We start from the raw sequence: 19,264 nt of genomic DNA, 5'->3' as shown, positions 1-19,264 counted from the left end.
ACACACACTCATGCAATCAAGTTTGAGTCCAGTTATCCTTCTGAGAAAAGTAGCAACCATGAACAGATCAGTTATGACCTAATTCAGCTATTCAAGCTACGTGAGAGGCATTCTGGCTTGAGCAAAACAAAAGAAGTACCAGAGTGATTAAGAGCTTTTCATTAACCATACAATAAAACACAAACAAAAGTGTGACCCCTTTGTACACAAGGTTAAAGTCAAAACTAACTTGGTATTCAGATTATTGCCCTTTAAAGTACATTTTAGCACTTCAACTGACTTAAATAGAAGAGCTCTGAGTATCTTTGTGTTAATACATGTATAGACTTTATGATATGGGTCTTATCACTTCCTGGTAGGTGCATCTACACATTAACCATGATAGCCCATTTGCAATGTTTTCCATGCTTAGAGAAGACTGTTTTACTAATTAATCTGATAAAGTATTTTATTAGGTAATAAGCATCAAAAAAATAAAAACCAGTAAGCTATCATAAACATACTCACTGTCTAACGACTCCTGCATATAGGGCTTAACTGCAGTTTTTGCATGATTTGGCATAAAAACATGCATCGTTTAAAGAATAACCAATGTAAATACACGTCAGACATAATGCAAACTGTGAGCTCTAAATACTGCTCTGTAGCCGGCCCTGGTGGCACTTGGGAGGCTGAGGCAGGAGAGTCACCACAAGTTCAAGGCCAGCCAGAACTACATAGTGCGACCCTGTCTCAGAAACACGATACATACATGCGTCCTACTCTGTAATCACACTGGATTTCCCCAGTGCTCTCTCTCTTTCCAGGCCCTGAAGATTTCATTTCTCATCCTGGAACTTCTCTTCTGACCTTCTCTAAAAGAAGAAAGGAGAAGAGCTGCATTGCAAGCGCCCCACACCTCGCACGCTCACCTTCGTGCTTCATCATCTCCGCGCCGCATTCTCTCCTGTCACACTGGATCAGTGTTCCTACTCCCAGAATCTCCTTACCGGGTCTCTCCTAACAGCACAAACATGCTATTAATTCTCCAACCTTAGAAATTTAACCTTGTGATCCTACTTTCCGTCCTGCTTCCCCAGACAGTTCCCATTTGTCTCCTCTTCCAGGTTTCCCTCTCTCTGAACCCACCCAGGCTCTGCACCCCAACACTAGCTGAAACACACCTTTGTCAAGGTCCCCGCCGCTCACTCAGCACCATCTTACCTGAGCTCTGAACCCCATCGAACACAGCTGATCCTTCTCTCCTCTTTGAACTACTTTCTTCCCTTACAAGCTAGGCTAGGCACATTTTCCTGCTTAGTTAGGGCTGTAGTTCTCGATTTTCTGTCTGCCTCTTCATCCCTTCGACTTCTCACTGCTGAGGTGAACAAGGCACTCCTTACAGCACTCTATGCACAGTAGTTCCCAGTGGTCTGCCTTGAGGCTTTAAATGCACTGACTGTGAGAATATGTCTGAATGTATGTCCGGAACTCTCTCACTGACAACTCCGCCTTTCACGGAACGTCTAATGACACCTCAGTGCCAGAGCATCCAAAACCTGAGCTCCTTAGGTATTCCAGTGCAGTTGCTCAACCCCAGATGTGATTGTCTCCACTGCAATGTCAGTTTTACCCTTCCGATTACTAACCAGACCTCGGCATCATTTTCTGACTTTTCCTTTTGTAACCTATATCGGTTCCTCAGCAAATTGTTTTGGTCCTCCCTTTAAATCATACCCTTGTGGCTGAGCGTGGTGGTGCACGCCTGTAATCCCAGCACTCGGGAGGCTGAGGCAGGAGGATCACTGTGCTCCACTGCAATGTCAGTTTTACCCTTCCGATTACTAACCAGACCTCGGCATCATTTTCTGACTTTTCCTTTTGTAACCTATATCGGTTCCTCAGCAAATTGTTTTGGTCCTCCCTTTAAATCATACCCTTGTGGCTGAGCGTGGTGGTGCACGCCTGTAATCCCAGCACTCGGGAGGCTGAGGCAGGAGGATCACTGTGAGTTCAAGACCAGCCTGGGCTACATAGTAAATTCCAGGTCAGTCTCAACTACATAGTGAGACCCTGTCTCAAAAATAAATAAATAAATAAATAAATAAATAAATCATATCCTTATCCCAGCTCTCACCTTTGTGGCCGTGGTTCAAGCCACCGTGATCTCTCAGTTGTGGTTAGTCGTAAGGTCCCTGGCTTTGGCTCAGTCTCACTGAACACAAACGACACCATACCACTCCTCTACTCAAGACTCTCTACTGTTCTGCTGACTCACCAAAGTTGAAAAGTAGTTTTCAAAATCCTCTGTGATCCGATTTTCAGGTTTCTCTCTGATTTCCACTATTCTTCCCTTGTTCTCTGTGCTCCAAACACTTGCACAATCAGCTGTTCCACGAACATACCAGCTGTGTCCCCATCTCTGAGCGGTTGCTTTGGCTTCTCCCTCTGTCTAGGGTACTCTTTCAGAGACACACACATCCCTCGCTCCCTTACTTGCTGGAGATCTTTATTCAAATGCCACTTTCTTGCTGAAACTTTAATAGTCATCCTCTTTAAAAAACCACTGTCTTCTGCACCAATTTTATTTTCTTCAGAACTCTTATCAATATGTATCATACCATGTATTTATTTTCTTTCTTTACTGTCTCTAAGAGACTGTAAGAACAAATAAGTTATTTTCTCTATTTTGTTCATTGTCCCATTGTTTTCCACTCTTCTTCTGCGTGTGTGTGTGTGTGTGTGTCTGTGTGTGTGTGTGTGTGTAGAAAGCATTGTGCAATGATGGCTATCAATCCTTATCTGATGAGTAAAATTATAAGGTTTCCCTCATCACTGTAGTTATCAGAAGGCATAGAATAAGTCCAGTTTCATTGTTTTTTATGTATCATAATAAATCCTCTCGGATGTTTTGTTAAATACATAGAAAGAAACAAAAGACAGAGGAGAAAGAAGGAGAAAAATGACAAAGAGAAGGTAGAGAGAGCAAGGTAAATAAACTTTAGGAAAATTAAAGAAAACAAACATAATGAGATAAAATGAATTGTGAAAACTAAAAATAATTTCCCAATGGTTGATGATTATCAGAAATAGTGGAGCCAACAAAATTAAATTATCTTATTATCTATTAAAATGGAATTGATCTTTACTTTTTTAATGGCTTATATGTAGTCTGCCAAATGGAAGAGAAGTCTGTCAAATGGAAGAGAAATTAACCAAATCACTAGTCAATATCTTTTTGCAATCTGAGCATCAAAGTTCTGCAAAGTTATTTATTGCTTACATGCACCTTTGATTATTTAATGCATTCTGGGCAGCTGTGATTTCTCAGCCAGCTACACCAGTCAATGCAGACAAAAATGAAGAAACTAACTTTAGTGACTCAAAATTTCTTGGGACAAAAAATAGAACAATCTTTGCTAACTTTGTAGATTTTTAAAGGTGCTTTGATTAACCATTAAACTGCAATGCAATGAATTAACTGAGCAGAAATACATTAAAATACAGTAAAGATGAATACATTAAAATGAAATAAAGAAATACAATTAAAAAATTAAAAAGCTCAATGTCAAAGAATTTAAAATATTGCCTTTTTCAGATTAACAAACTTGGCAGAAATTTAGAAGTAGAATTTTAATTCTTTAAAATGTGCATTACATTGCTTTGTTGCCACAGCACATTTCAGTAAAATAATAATAATAATAATAATGATGATGATGCCAAGTATACAACACTCAGATGTTCAGTCCAACAAAAAAGCAAGTCACCTAAAAGGTAGGAAACTCATTTTGGCCTCAGATTTTTCCACAGTATTCAATATTGGAATATAAAGGAGTACTGTCCACAAATTTCTAAGGGACAGAAAATGTTTCCAGCCTAGTGTTCTCTTTTATGTTGAAGCAACAGTCAGACATTCTTCAGTTTGAAAGAACTCTGAGAATAAAGTACGCAAGAGCCCTTTTGGAGAAAACACGCAGAAACAAAACCTGCTTTATAATGAACTATAGTCAACCAAAAAGACTCATAGAAAAGCCAGGGAAGCCAAGAAGACTGTGTCCTTTGGTGCTGATGCAGTGGGATAATGCGAACCAACTGGAAAAGGTCACCAAATATGACCCAAAATATCAAACCAGCTCCTCACGAGGTGAAATCTAGAGCTATCGTATAACCTGAAAATTGCATTCCTAGGTATATGCTCAAGAGAAATAAAAATCTGTGTCCACAACAGCTTATACGTGAATGATCATAGCAGTTATCCATGATGTTCAAAATGGGAACCGGGCCAAACACCCACTGACCAATGAATACACAAACACACATAAGCATAATATGACACTTTCTAGCCATTTGATGAAATACTCTTTGATCCTTAAAAAAATAAAATACTGACACATGTTTTCACATGATGAACTCTGGAAATATCTGGAAAGAAGCCAGTCACAAAAGACCATACATTTTATATTTTTATCTCCATGAAATACCCCAAATAAGCAAGTCTGTAGAGATAAAAGGTAGATTAGTGGTTGCTTAAGGGCAGAGAGGGGATGACAGTGAAACGGGAGCATCTGCTACCTGGGAACAGTTTCATTTGGGCTATGATGGAAAAGTTCTCAAACTGATTATGGGAATGGTTACTCTGTAAAACACTAAAACATGATTAAACTGTATGTGTTCAAAGGGAGGTTGTAGGGAGTGTGAATTATATCTCCGTAAAGCTGTTACCAAAAAGAAAACAAAACAACATCCAAAGCTAGCTGCATGTTCTACAGAATCAGAAGGCAACACCTATTATTAAGTACAAGCACTCTCGGGGAAAACAGCATTCACGTATCTTTCGATAGAGAAAAGCAAAGGAAAACTTAAAGTACCTGACAGTGAAGTCCAAGAAGAAATTAATCAAAATCAAAAACATTCAAGAAGAAGGAGAATCTAATAATAGGACTAAGGGTTAACATTTAAAAATAAGCAACTATACAAATAATAACACAAACTGTAAAAACTGGTTAGTAATTAATGTTTGTTCAAGCAAACAAAAACAAAGTAAAATGGACCATAAAATAACCCTTTCTTCAAGAAATAGAAAGTGTTTGAATTTTAAAAAGGAATTGTATTACTGAAAGAGTGAAATTTAACATTAAGGTAAATCATGTTCTTAGTGAAACCACTTTCACTGCCATAGTCCAGATATATTAAAAAGAAATGGTTCAGATGGAATTAGATGTTCTTTGTACTACATGTTTAAAAAAACTCAGAATGCTTTTCAATATCCACTCCTTTCATTAAAGTATATACTTGCTTAACATTTAATTGCTTATACAATCAAAAATGCATTCTTGTTCCTTGCCAATAATTCACAAGATATAGGTTTCTTTAGACATAGATGATGGATCATTCTCATTCTTCTATAAACTGCCATTTATTGATTATCTTTCATGTAATTGGTAATGTGCTAGGTGCGAAAAACACAAAAATAAAAATGTGCAATGGACCTTGCTCTGGAAGGCCTCAATATAATTAAAAGTCAGTATGAGAAATACATCCTTGTAATATGCTCAACATTTTTCTCAAAAAGAATGTAGAAGGATTAGGTCTTTTAGAGATCTGTGGAAGAATTCACGGAGGAAAGGTTTTAATCTGAGTAGGAAAGGTGTGATGGTAAAGCTTGATTTTCAACTTGATTGGCATGGGAGTAGCCCAAGGATGAGTAAAGAACATCTCTGGATGTGTCTGGGTGGGTCTCGGAGGCATGACCATGGGTTCCTTGACCCTTTCCCCTTTGGCACGACTTCCCTGCTTTGGTTCCCAGCTGCCACAAATGAAACATTTTTCCCGCACCATACCCTCTTGCCGTGATGTTCCTTCTTCGGACCCAGATGACCATGGACTGAATCCCCTGAAACTATGTGTCAAATTAAACTTCTCCTCCTTTAAATTGTGGGTGTTGGATATTTGGTCCCAGTGAAGAGGAAACGAATACAAAAGGATTCAGTAAAAGAACTAGGGGAGATTTTACGGATGAAGCAGAGTTACGGTTTAGATATGATATGGCCTCCACGGCTCACGTGTTGATATCCTGATCCCCAATCCAGTGGTGTTCAGAGATTGGGCTTCAAAAGATTATTGGACCTGAAGGCCTAATTAACCTAATTAATGAATGATTCCACGGATAGGCTCATAATTTGATGGCATTTTGGGGAAACAGTGAAAACTTTAAGAAGTAGGGTCTGGTTAGAAGAAATAAATCACCAGGGAAGTTTCCTAAAAGGATAAAGGTCGTCCCAACCCCTTCTTGCTTGCACTCCCTGCTTCCCGACTGCCACAGCCCAAGCATCTTTGCTCCACACCTCCCCTGCTACGATGTTCCGTCTCACCACAGGCCCATATTACTAGTGCGGGTGATCATGGGCTGAAACCCCTGAAACCATGAGCCAAAATAAATTTTTCCTCCTCTAAGCTGTTTTTCTCGGGTATTTTTGTCACAGAGATGGAAAGCTGACTAAGACAAGGAGAGCAAGTAAAAAGAAATCAAAGACGGCTGCCATCATGAGCCAGGAATCTTTGTGTTACAAGATCCACAAGATATCACAAGGTCCTTGCAGGTATCTTCGTTTTGCCTGTCAAAAATCATTCACCCCACACGTTTATCCTAGGCATCTGCTTTTTCTCCTTAGTGTCTGAGAGGCGCTCTGGAGATACTGCAACTGTAATTAAAACACTTTGGCCCTACTTCAACAGCACTGGCTCACTTCAGACCCAAACCAACGGTTGACCTAGACCTGTGATTCTCAAACTGTATTTAGAGATGGCCACGCTTTGCTTCTCCTCTCTCTACTCCAACACAAACCGATGCTTTTGTAAAAATAGAACAAAAATAAATCGCTAGGAAAATGGAAGAGAAAAACAAAAGCATACAAAATACCACCCCCAGTTCATTTTTATCGCTACTATGCTCAACAGACACACATTACTCTGGCCGATTGACATCAATATTTCTAAAAATGTACTCTGAATTTCTGTGCTAACCTCATCATTCACTGGCAACACAAAATTGCCAGATGGGCATCAGCCTATGAATCACGCTGGCCCAGGGCAGCACTAAACATAGTGGTCCACGGTCCAGCAGCAGCAGCATCTGGAGCTTGTTAGAAATTCTCCTGCCCTGGCCACACCTCCTGAATCAGAATCTCTGGGAATAAACTGCAGAGTCTGTGTTCTCCCTAGCACTCCAGATGATGTTAATGCATCCTGAAGGGGAGGAATGGTTGGTTTAGAAGACTTTCTTGAAAATAAAAAATGTTCCCTCTGCTCCACTTCCAGAGCCTGAGTAGACAGAAAAATCCACGGGGAAGCCTTCCTACGTGTCACCTTTCTGCTAACGGGTGCACTGGGATATTTTCCCGTGATTCTTCCCTTTGACATCTCCGAATTTAGAGCTAACATAAGTTAGAAAACTTCTCAGCAGGATTCAAGAAGGGTCCTGGAGAAATGGAGAATAATCAACACGTTGCTAAAACCATTACTGCTTTCAATTTGCATCTAGAGATTTTTTGTTCTATTTTGTTCTGTTTGTTGGTATTGGGGACTGAACCCAGGGCATTCACACTGAGCTACATCAGAAGCCTTTTTATTTTTTATTCTGAGGTAGGGTCTTGCTAAATTGCTAAACTGCCTGGGCTGGGCTTGAACTTGTTATCCTCCTGCCTCAGACTCCCAGAGTTCTAGGATTACAGGCATGTGCCATCACACCCAGGAATTTTTTAATAACTCAATTTTTTAAATTAAGCAAACATAACTATTCTGTCATTTAGCTTTTTAAAAAGTCAGATGTATTGAAAGATCATTTACATAAAGTAAAACTGGGCCTTTTTGTGAATAGCTCTCACAAATTAAAACCACAAAACTACCATCACATCAAAGGTACAAAGCATTTCCTATACCTGACAAGAGCTCCCACAAGCCCTGTGATAAGACTCTTCTCACTTTGAAGGTCTTCAAACAGACCCTTTATCTGTTCCTATGATTTTAACTTTTCCAAAGCATCTCAGAGATGGAATAATTCAAAGCATGTTGCCTTTCACTCAAACATTATAAAATAATGCTAAATATTATAAGAAAATTCAAACTATTTTTCAAAGAGGTGAATCTCTTTATAGTTACAGATGAGGGTTCCAGTTGCCCTGAATCTTTACTAGCACTTGGTATAATCAGTTTTCGTATTTTTTTAATTTAAAATAGTCAAAAAGTTGTGCATTAGTATCTCAATGTGGTATTTTTAAAATAAATTTTATTTGATTTGATTTTATCCCCTTCGCCCCCTCAAGCTCCTCCCCTCCCTATGTACAAAAGCTTTGTTTCCATTTTTTTCCTTCTACTTTCATTTTTTTTCTTGTCCCTTCCTTTATGATTAACAATGTTGAGGATCTTTTTATGCTTATCTAAAGTCCATCTATTTTCTCTGATTAAGGGCATGTGCAAATCTTTTGTCCATTTATTAGTCTGGCTTTATTATTTTTAAACACTGAACTGCAGGAGAGTTATTTTTATGTTCAGGATACTAACCTTTATAAGATATGTATTTTCCAAATATTTTCTCCTAGGGTATGTCTTTTTTCTTGAGTCATTTTAAAAACAGAGGTATCTTTTTTAAATGACATCTTTAAAAAAAATGGAGTTATCCTTTAAAAAACAGATTTAATTTTGGTGAAACCCATTTTATCTTTTACAAATTTTATTTTATGAAACGTGCATTTCATGTTATAGCTAAGAAATCAATATCCAAGACGCAGTCACTAAAACTTTCTCTGGTACTTTCTTAGAAAGTTTTATCATTTGTGATTTTATATTTAAGTTTATAATCAGTCAAGTTAATTTTTTTTTGTAATTCAGACTTGAGTTTCTCTCCTCCTCTCTGCTTTTCAAATAAATTCTGATTGTTTCACCACTATGTCTTGAAAAGGACTAAGCTTTCATCATCGAATTACCTGAAAGCGTTGTCAAAAATCAGTCCCTAACAAACATGTAAGTTGATTTCTGGGCTTTCTATTCTATTCCATTATCTATCTCCATGTGAGTAATTATCCAACTTTTAGTTTTTAGCTATTTTGGTTTCTTTGCTTTTCCAAATGCATTTTATAAGAAGCATACCAATTTCTATTAAAGAAAGAGAAAAGAATGAAGGAGGGAAGGAAGAGAGGGAAAAGAGGGAGGGAGGAATGGACAAATCCCACTGGATTTCATTTGTCTTTGTGTCTGCTCTGTATATCAATTTGGGGGAAACTTACATTTTAGTGACAATCACTCAACTCCATGAAAATAGTTTCTTTCTTTAGTTCTTCAATTATTTTTCATTCATGTTTTGTACTTTTGTTTTATTTACACAAAATATTCCATACTGTTGAAACAACTCTAAAAGTACTTTTTAAATTTCAATTTATATATTTTTTATTAAGAACATATGGAAATGCTTCTTACTTTTGCATATCAGCCTTGTATCCTGTGACTTTGCTAAATTCACTCTGTTCTAAAAATTCTGTGGGGGTTCATACCTAGCAAATCATGTTCCCAGGCAATAAAGACATTTTATTCCTTCCTTTCCCTGCTATATGACTTGAACTTCTTTGCTTAATTTATTACCTGTACTAGGATCACCATCATTACGGTGAATAGGAATGGTAAGTAGAAACATCTCTGCCTTGATGCTGATCTAGGGAAAAGCATTCCAGTCTTTGACTATTTAGTAAATCATCTATCAGAATTTCACCAGTGCCCTTTATGACATCAGGAGAGTGCTGCACTGCTGGTGGGAATGGAAACTAGTACAACCACTTTGGAAATCAGTATGGAAATTCCTTAAAAAAAAAAACCCTGAACTACAAATTCCATTTGACTCAGCTATTTCTCTTCTAGGTGCCTTCCTGAAAGAGTTAAACACATAATATTATGTGATCCATCCATATCCATGTTTATAGCAGCACAGTTCATTATAGTTAAAACTTGGAAGTGGCTTATATGCCCATGAACAGATGAATGGACAGAAAAATGTACTATTTACACACAATGGAGCACTACTCTGCCACAAAGAAAGATAGATTTGAGTTATTTAGAGAAAAATAGATACACCTTGAGACCGTAATATTAAGTGAAATAAATGAGACACCCGAGTTTAAATATCATATGGTTTCTCTTACATGAGAAACCCAAAGTATAAATAAAGAGCAAAGTAAAAGACAGATGATAGGAAGTCGGAAGCTAGGTCTTTCTCCTATCCCAAAGAGTAAAGGAATCAAGAGATGGAGAGAAGGGAAAGGGGGTGAAAAAGGAATTAAAATGTGTTGCGTCCATACACCACATCCACACAAGAAATGTAAACACTATGTACTGCAAGGGTGTAAAAAAAAAGAGAGAGAGATGGATGGAAGGGGAGAGAGAAGGGAAAGAGGGTTAAGAAGGAGTTAAGATGTATTATATACATATACCAGTTCTTCACAAAGGATGTAAATAATCACGCACTAAAAAATTAAAAAAGAGTTCTCTCCAGTTCTTAGTATGTTTAGTTTTATCATAGATAGGGTGTTGAATTGTTATGTACTTTTCATATATTTACTTAAAAGTTATTTCCATATTCATAAATAAATTAAATACGGTGATATTATCTAAGATTATGTCCGTGGCACAACTTTAAAAGATAGCTTCAACATTCACACCCTCTGCAAACTTAGAAAATACCTACCAATCTCTGTCTATGACTTCTGGCATCAAAAATAATAGCAGCAATAAGGAAATTTCAGACACATCTATGTTAAAAGCAAAAGAAAAAGGATTTGGAAATAAAGATGGTGCCAATTAATTAGGGATAACCTCATATATGCAACAAGTAGGTCTCACACTTACGTGTTATTTGTTTTTCCTTTTTCTGGAAGTCTCTTTTTTCTCCTATTAAAGATATGGTTAGATAAAATCTCCTACACCACTAATTTCTAGGAGAAAATTTATTTTTACCAAACTTTCTTTTATTCTTGGCTCTCCAAAGAAAATGTAAACATCTCTTGTTTCAATGAACAGTAATAATTTTATTCAGATCAGAAAGCCAGAGGGCAGCTTCCCAATGTTGATTCTCAAATTCCCACCTAAATCATATTGAATTAATCTCTCTAGTTGACCCCTGTCTTCCTTAAGTCCAATGCCACTCTCTATCCAATCCAAGTCCTCACCGTTTGTCTTTGTTTTATGTTAAAGGTCACTGTACTGTCTTTATATTTATAATTTATTTTTAATCTGTCAATGGAACCATAAGAATTAAATCATTTTTCAGCCTTAAATTATTCAGTGTCCAGCCCTGATGCTTAGGACAGTAATCTCCATGTACGTTCCTCTGCTTGGAAGGCGCACAGAATTCTATATACCCAGTGTACTTTACTGGGAAGGAAAAATGCTGTGCAATTAAGGATATTGAACCTTTAAAAGGTGCACATTTCCCATATAGAGAAAACGGTATTTACTAATCTTCAGGATATCTGACAGAAAATAGCCCTTCTGACGTCATGTGAAGATGAGCCTCAACCCCAAATATAGATGTAGGAGATAAGAAATCCAAATACTCAATAGTTGTTTCATTAATACATCACAGATTACTTAGTGGGCTTCTAAATGCTGTGTAAATTCTCAGTGCTGATGCTGTTGCCCTCTTCTTGTACTTATGGTCACAAGAGGCGAATGCTCTGGTTTCTCAGCTTCAGCATGACTGGTGCTTTACAGCAGGTAAGGCTTCTGGGGAGGGCTGTCCCATGAATTTTTTACAGGATGCTTAGCAGCTTCCCTGGCCTTTCTTCCTAGAGGCCCAAAGGCAGCCACCTCCCACTGGCAACAACACAAAACATCTCCACACGTTGCTTAATGACCACTGGGAGGAGGGGCACCTTGGATGGAGAATCATTGCTCCAAAGAAATAGATGTTATGCACTTACATTCATAGCAGAGAATTTGGGGACAAGAAATTTAAAGGACAGAATTGGTAGTGATCCTAGGCAGAGCAGACTGATTCCCAGGGACTGCATCAAATGGAATAAAGAAGACAAAGGAAGCCAGCCTCTTGTTCAGATGAGAGTACACTGTGAAAGCTGCATAGGGTATACAGAAGTTCTCTACAACCATGAAAAATCACTACGCTCCCTGGATGCATCCTGGGTTTATAATCTCGTCTATTTGCACATAATTTTTCTCTCTACAAAATATCCTGTGTCATCTTCATGTGGCTGCACAACCATGGCAGACAGAAAGTAGAGACGATAAACATCAGAGAAGGTGGTATAACAGCAGACAGCTTTATACAATGAGTATATAATCTTTATAGGCCAGAATCATCTTTGCTTTTTAACTAAGCAGCTTCTGCTGTGTGTGCCCCTGTATCTGCTGGGGTGGTCAGATCTTTTCTTTGGTGGAGCCCCAGAATGAAATTTGATTCTAGACTATGTTTTAAATATAAACAGGTATCTCTTCTATTTCCTTTTTAAGTTCTGGAAATACTAAAAGCACACATAATTACTCCATTTACCTCTAAGATAATTGATTTCAGAAAGTTAACAATCTATGAATGGATGCATGTACTCATTTTATCCCCTGCTGAAAATATGCATGTGAGTGTTTACAAACAGTGTCAGAATTTTAAAACCCTGACTTAGCAAGCAAATATGTTGAATGCAAGAAACAGTATGCCTCATTGGTTTAAAGTCAACACACACACACACACACACACACACACACACTCACACACACTAAAAGAATTAAAAATTGAAATACGGCTGATCAAGTTGACTTTTGAGTCTACTGATGATTTAATTTTACCTCAGGCCTAACAGTAGGAAATTCATATGAATTCTAAACAATTTTGTACAGCATTGAGACTTTCCTGTGTAGATAATGATATGTAGAAATTTAGGAATGTTCGAATACAGTGAAGAATCAATTAAATTGAAAATGCCAGTGGTTTCTTTCATTTAGAAGCCTAACAGCATTTGCCGCCCCCACATTTATCACACATTTTGTATTTCATGGGGGTACTTCTATGCTGATTGACTGAAAGAAAGTTTCCAACATACTTATGGGTTTTCACAGTGAAAGTCTGATCAGTCGTCCTGTGATAGAAACACAATGCTTAAGTGATATCATTTTCCTCAGACATGTTCACAAAACACTGCAACCACTTACTGTCTCCCTGGCAGATTAGTGGCCCTAGTTTATAGGCTGCTTCTGAGTGGGGCCGCCCCGTGTCTGTGATCACTATCTTAGTTACTGGCAGATGTTCTTTATAAGAAAGGAATCCAGTGTCATTGGTCCTAAAAAAAGAAAAACAGTAGTAACAAAACAATTCTTAAAATTATTCTGATTAATGTAATTCTAAAATAAATAATAGTTCTCTTTGCGTTTCAAAGCCAAGATGGTCTAAGCTAAATTTGCACATTTCCCAAAGACTGTGTATCCAACTACTCATTTGGGCATATAAAATATACTAACATCTTAAAGTCTCTTGCAGATATTAAAATATAGGATATAAAATATAAATTAGATATAAAACTAATAATATAAATTTGAATATGGTAGAGGATTTTTTAATTCAGTGGGCCACTCTGTCTAGCTGTTGACCAAGATGGTTAATTCATTAATATTTAGTGTAATGACTGATCCTGGGCACTTAGGCCTAACGCTTTGCTATTTGTTGATTTTTCTCATGTGATTTCTTGTATTTTTGTTCCCTCTTGGCTGTTCCCTCCTGCTGGTCTACTGCATACTGCTTTGTATTCAACCTTATTTTCTCTATTAACTTTTAGCTAAAACTCTCCATTGTATTTTAATGTTCACTTCATGAATTACAAAATGCATCCTTCCTTTACCAAGGCCTACTTATATTTTATGTTGTCTAACAGGATAAAATGTTAGATGTTTTCTGATGGTTAATTTATTCTATATTCCTCATTCGCATCCTTGTTTTTTATGCTATTGTTATTATTTAAATCCATCTATTATAAGCTATGCAATACAATTAAATAGTGAATCTTATTTTTGTAATAAAAAAGAATGTAAACACTGGGCTTTTATATTCACCCAGACTATTCCAATTTCCAGACCACTTGATACCTTCCTGAATATCTGAATTTTCATTTGACATTACTTCTCTTGGAATTTCTATTACAATTTCTCATTTCAGATAGTGTACTCTGATATTCTAAATTTTATATTTTGTCGTCTAATGTAGTTTTCACATATTTGCTTAAAATTCCTTCCACATTTATTATAATTATTTTTACCTTTAAGTCTTTAAATATATCAACAATAATTACTTTAAAGTTTTTTCTTGCTAATATTTTTCTGTGCCCCCAGAGTTTGTCTTTATAGCTTTCTTTAATTTCTGGACTTTAGAGCAAAATACACTCTTCTCTTGAAATATTCAGTAACTGTACTATTATTCTGGATATTAGATACATTATAAAGATTCTTGAATTTTGTTATTGTTCCTTGAGGACTTCATATTCTTTTTTACAGGTACATAGTTAAATCACGAACTTCACAGATTGTTGATGAATTATGCTTTCGTAATTGGCTGTCAATATATTTTGAAAATAAGGGGATTACCTACTGAGGCATTTCTGTAACAAGAATAACTGACTCATACATAACAGATGCCTTTACTTCCTTCTACTGCGCAAATAAAATGGACGTGACCTGTGGTGAATGAAAAATAACAAAAAAAAAAACAAAAAAGGCCTTGAACTTAATTAACATTCAGGGTTAAACTACTATTATTTGTTTCTCACAGCGCTAACTTGGTATACATACATTGAGGGACTAACTTAAGAAATTGTATCTTGAAAAAGGAAATTACAAGACAATCACCATTCGCTGCGGTCAGCATCACAATTGCAGTGATATTGGTCATCGATGCAGTTCCCTTCCAATCCACAAGTACATTTTTGAGGGTCAGGCACAGAACCTCCCCAATAAGTCTGTGTTTCGTTGGTCCTTCCAACCCACCAGCTGAAAGGGGTTCCATCTGAAAGACAAATGTGAAATATGTAACATCTACTTCCCTGCAAGCATAAAGACCTTTATTCCTATTTTAGTATATGTGCTGCTAAAGCGAGCACAAGACCTTTACTCCTAAATCATTAAAAAAAGAAAGATCAATATGACATAAGGATATCCTAAACACTCTACCTGATGACATTTCCTGGTGACTTTTTTCAAGATAATTTATCATCAGTTAGCTTTATATACATTTTTTTTCTTTGAGCAGAGAAGCCAGAAATTTAAATTTAAGCATCATCGCTAAAAAAAATGTAGCGAGAGTAGTTCATACATGCAGTTTCTTTAAAAATAATTTTTGAAACAAACTGGCATCAAAACATGAAATTCGATAATTAACATAACAAAACCAAATTGATCTAAAATTATGAAATGTTCCATTAAAATATTATGGAATGTTTTGTACAGTTACTAATTTTTCTCATGTATTTATTGACTAAAATGTGTGAGCTGTGGATTAAACATTAGGCCTGGCATGGTACTCCCACATCATGATTGAAGATTTATTTGGAAGACTGTGTTTTCTCTTCCATTTACAGGCATGGCTATTTATTTGGAGGCTAGAGAAAGAACACTGAAAGATCTTCACGCCTCAAGCGCATATTACACTAAAATGAAGTTTCCATTAGCCAGATGCATCTTTTTCTACAACAAATCTTCAGCTACCAGCTCCTACTCAGAGTGAAGACTAAAGATGATGCCAAGGAACTCAAGCAAGGGACAAACAGAACACTGAAGCGAAGATTTGTAGAAAGGGAACTGAGGCATGTAGGCAATATATCTTGGGGAAAATATGCAAAGAAAAAATTATAAACATTCAAGAAGTAGTGCAGGAGAAGACTGCAAGCAAACGTCAGATCCCTCAGCTCCTCAGAGGTATGTTATCATTTTTCTGTTGACTTTCAAGCCTTTCAATTGTCACCATCAGCCCCACTGAGAATCTGGTTCTTTTACTAATTTTCCCCCTTACTTACAAATGTCATTGTTCATTTTAACTTACTATCAGATTGCCTCTTGCTAATGCTGACAATCTTTCTCCTCACATTACCAGACAGGCTATCCAGCCATGTAAAGAAAGAGAAACAGAAAAAGAGAAAACCAAGCATGTTGGAAGCTTGAGTTACACATAAAAGTACTAATATTGAGTTTTCATATTTGTATTTATATGATTAACTCATCAACAAAAGGTCAAATGTACAAGATCTATGTTAATACACAGTTGAGAGGATTCCAAGGGGTGATCAAAAATACAGTGAGTGATTAATTTTTAAAAAATAATCTTATCAGAATAGAAAACACATTGCCAAGAATTATGGAATAGATGTGTTCGAGAGGAGGGGAGAATTTTGAGGATCTTGAAGAGGATTCATGGCAATGTTTCTTTTATTGCAATGAATATTTTTATTTAAACATTTTAACATTTTTATTTAATTCACCATATTTTTATATCACCCTTCATTAATCATATGTTTAAAACCTCGCAATGTATCCTCATCTACCTGTTCACCAGACCTGACACTATGACTTCTGGCTCTTCCCCAAGGTCAAAATGACCATGGACATATGAATGATAAACGTATGAATGCTTCAGGACATGGAGGCCGGCAGGACAGCAGAGCTAAGACTCCCCAGAGATCACTTCCAGAACTGCTCGAAAAAGTAGCAAGAAAAATGGCGAGGTGTATGAGAAGTAGAGAGGCTATTTTAAGGGGGATTAGTATCAATGTGTCTTTTACTACAACAATTTGTTAAATGAAATGTAAACATTCAGTCTAGTTTTTTGTCACACTGCACATGTTCATAGACAGAAATTATTCCTAAATACAAAATCATATTTTCTCATCTAAGTTTCCTATCTTCCCTATAAAATGGACATCACCGAATATTTTACTGATTTAAAAAGCACTAAATAATGTAAATAACTTATGAGAATGAATTTCAGAAATCATGTGAAATTAAAATTCAAAATTTAAATTAAAAAGTGCTAGTGATCAGTTAGAACATTCCATTTTCCATTTTCTAAACTCTGATTTAAAGAGTCCCAGTAATCCCTCTTTTCATTGTGCTAAGGCACAGGTCCTTAGCTGATGAAAACACATATCTTATAACATTCCACTTTATCTTGTTATGGCCTTATTATCATCTGGAACTGCTAATGTATTGAGATTGGAAACCCTAAACTGAATACCGCTTTCCTGTTCTTCTGTCCCGTATTTCTTATTGAGACCTCAGAATGTAGATCGTTATCTCCCTTTCGGTCTTACTTCAACCTGTACCTCACATCCCGTAGGAGTGTGAGCATCATGGACCTGAGGAAAGCACTGTCCCTAACATTACCATCATCCCCTGCCTCTTGGCCTTTGGAGTCTTCTGCTGTCTTTACCAGGGGTTCTCAGGGCTGGCTCAAAGAGCCAAGGAGGTTCATGAGTGCTACCGGCCACCAGGGTGACATTTTTTCATGTTCATCATCACTTTAATCTGTGTGGTATTTGCTCCTATCTCTCTGGGGATTTTGTTTCGTGAGTCTATTACCATTTGGCTCACCTGTGACTTTGAAGATTGTCTTTCCTTTTGTTTCATTTATTTCAGCTTTATTTAGGTAAAACTGACAAATAAAATTTATATATATCCAAGGTGTGCCGCATGATGCTTTGATGTCTGCATACATTGCGAAATGAGTCTTACTACAGTCACACCAATTATCATATCTGTCACTTCACAGAACCTCTGTGTATGTGTGTATTGCAAACAGCCAAGATGTACACTATTACTTCCAGACACCACTATCAATTATAAAGTTTTCACTCTTTGGCAAACATCTTTACACTCTCCCTCCTCTGGCCCCAAGGAGCCACTCTTTCACTCTCTTATTTCCATGTATTCAACTCTTTTAGATTTCACATATAAAAAAAAAATGATGAAGTATTTGTCTTTCTATGTTTAGCTCATTTCACTTAGCAAAAGGTCCTCCATTACCTCAAAGAGAGCTCCATAATTATTGCAGCCTTATTCACAGTAGCCAAGATATGAATATAATTTAAATGTCCACTGACAGGTGAATGGAATAAGAAAATATACACAATGGAATAGTGTTCAGCTTTATAAAGGAAGAAAATCCTGCCATTTACCATTTATGACAACAAGGGTGAACACAGAAAAGATCACGCCAAGCAACATAAGAGAAACATTCAGCAACAATGAATAATCAATTCCTTACTAAACTATACTCACAAAACTAAACTATAATCACAATGCCCTGTAGAGCCGGAAATGACAGGTGCTCACTCTCCTGAGCTCTGTATGAGTTATGCTATCCATGCATCACCACAGCCCTGTGAGGTTGGCTTTACTGGCATCATTTCAGAGGTGTGAAAGCAAAGACTGAGATTAATCACTGAATTCATTCATCTGAAGAATCAAAGATTCACCTAAGTTCCACATGCAGAAAACAACTGATGTGGAACCCAAAGTTAGCGCTCCCCCGACCTATAAACATTATAATTTTGCACTGCTACTGTCTGATCCTCATTCACAGATAGGACTGAATTTTTAGGGGAAGATAAGATTTAAGATGGGCCAAGTAAGATGGGGTTGGAGGGATAAAAAACCAAAGGAGGATATTCTGAAAAAGGCAGGGGAAAAGGGTAGGAAGAAACTCAGGTATAGGAGAAAAAATAATCTAGTATTTCATGCTTAATTGGAAATGAAAGGTTGAAATGCCACAAAAGAGCTCAACATTTTTGTGGACGGACCATCCATAGGACAAAATATTCACGTGAAACACATTTTTAATAATTCTTACTGCTCTGTGTGGAACTGTAGCCCTGGAACTAGATAAAACCAGGCGTGAACATTAATGAAGTGACTTTATTGTACAGATCTCCTAGAATCTTCTCTAATAACATCTCAACAAAAACGCCCCTAAGTATCACTGCTACAAAACAGTATGTTGGGTCAGGACAAAGGCTGCATGAGCAGGTCTGACTGGAACACACAGTCCTCGGCTCCGGGCCGAAGGTCTGTGTTGGATGAGTGAGCAGCAGAAGACAGAAGAGCTTCTTAAATGGAGGAGCGTCACGATAGAAGCGGAGCTTCTTAAAGGTTAACTTAATCTCCATGAAGATTCACGTCCTGAGCTACGTATCACCTGGTTAGAAGATACAGAGAGACAGTAATCTGGGCAGCGAGAAGGCTCGCACACTTATCCAAG

At 37.0% G+C, this 19,264-nt stretch overlaps 1 protein-coding gene across 2 annotated transcripts in view; it reads right to left on the bottom strand.

Moving 5' to 3' along the window:
* Positions 1 to 19,264, bottom strand: part of Cntnap4 (contactin associated protein family member 4) — a 258,872-nt gene that overhangs the window by 44,970 nt on the left and 194,638 nt on the right. For both annotated transcript variants that reach the window (XM_010609481.2, XM_033757934.1), the window contains 2 exons: positions 14,866 to 15,022; positions 13,183 to 13,310 (listed from right to left, as the gene is read on the bottom strand). In XM_010609481.2, the coding sequence (XP_010607783.1) occupies positions 13,183 to 13,310; positions 14,866 to 15,022 (285 nt within the window). The remainder of the gene's footprint in view (positions 1 to 13,182; positions 13,311 to 14,865; positions 15,023 to 19,264) is intronic.

This window comes from Fukomys damarensis, unplaced genomic scaffold (genome assembly GCF_012274545.1).
Source record: "Fukomys damarensis isolate Sample0158 unplaced genomic scaffold, DMR_v1.0_HiC HiC_scaffold_32, whole genome shotgun sequence".
Classification (NCBI taxonomy): domain Eukaryota; kingdom Metazoa; phylum Chordata; class Mammalia; order Rodentia; family Bathyergidae; genus Fukomys; species Fukomys damarensis.
Note: the sequence above shows the minus strand (reverse complement) of the source record. Positions and strands in the feature narration are given on the sequence as shown.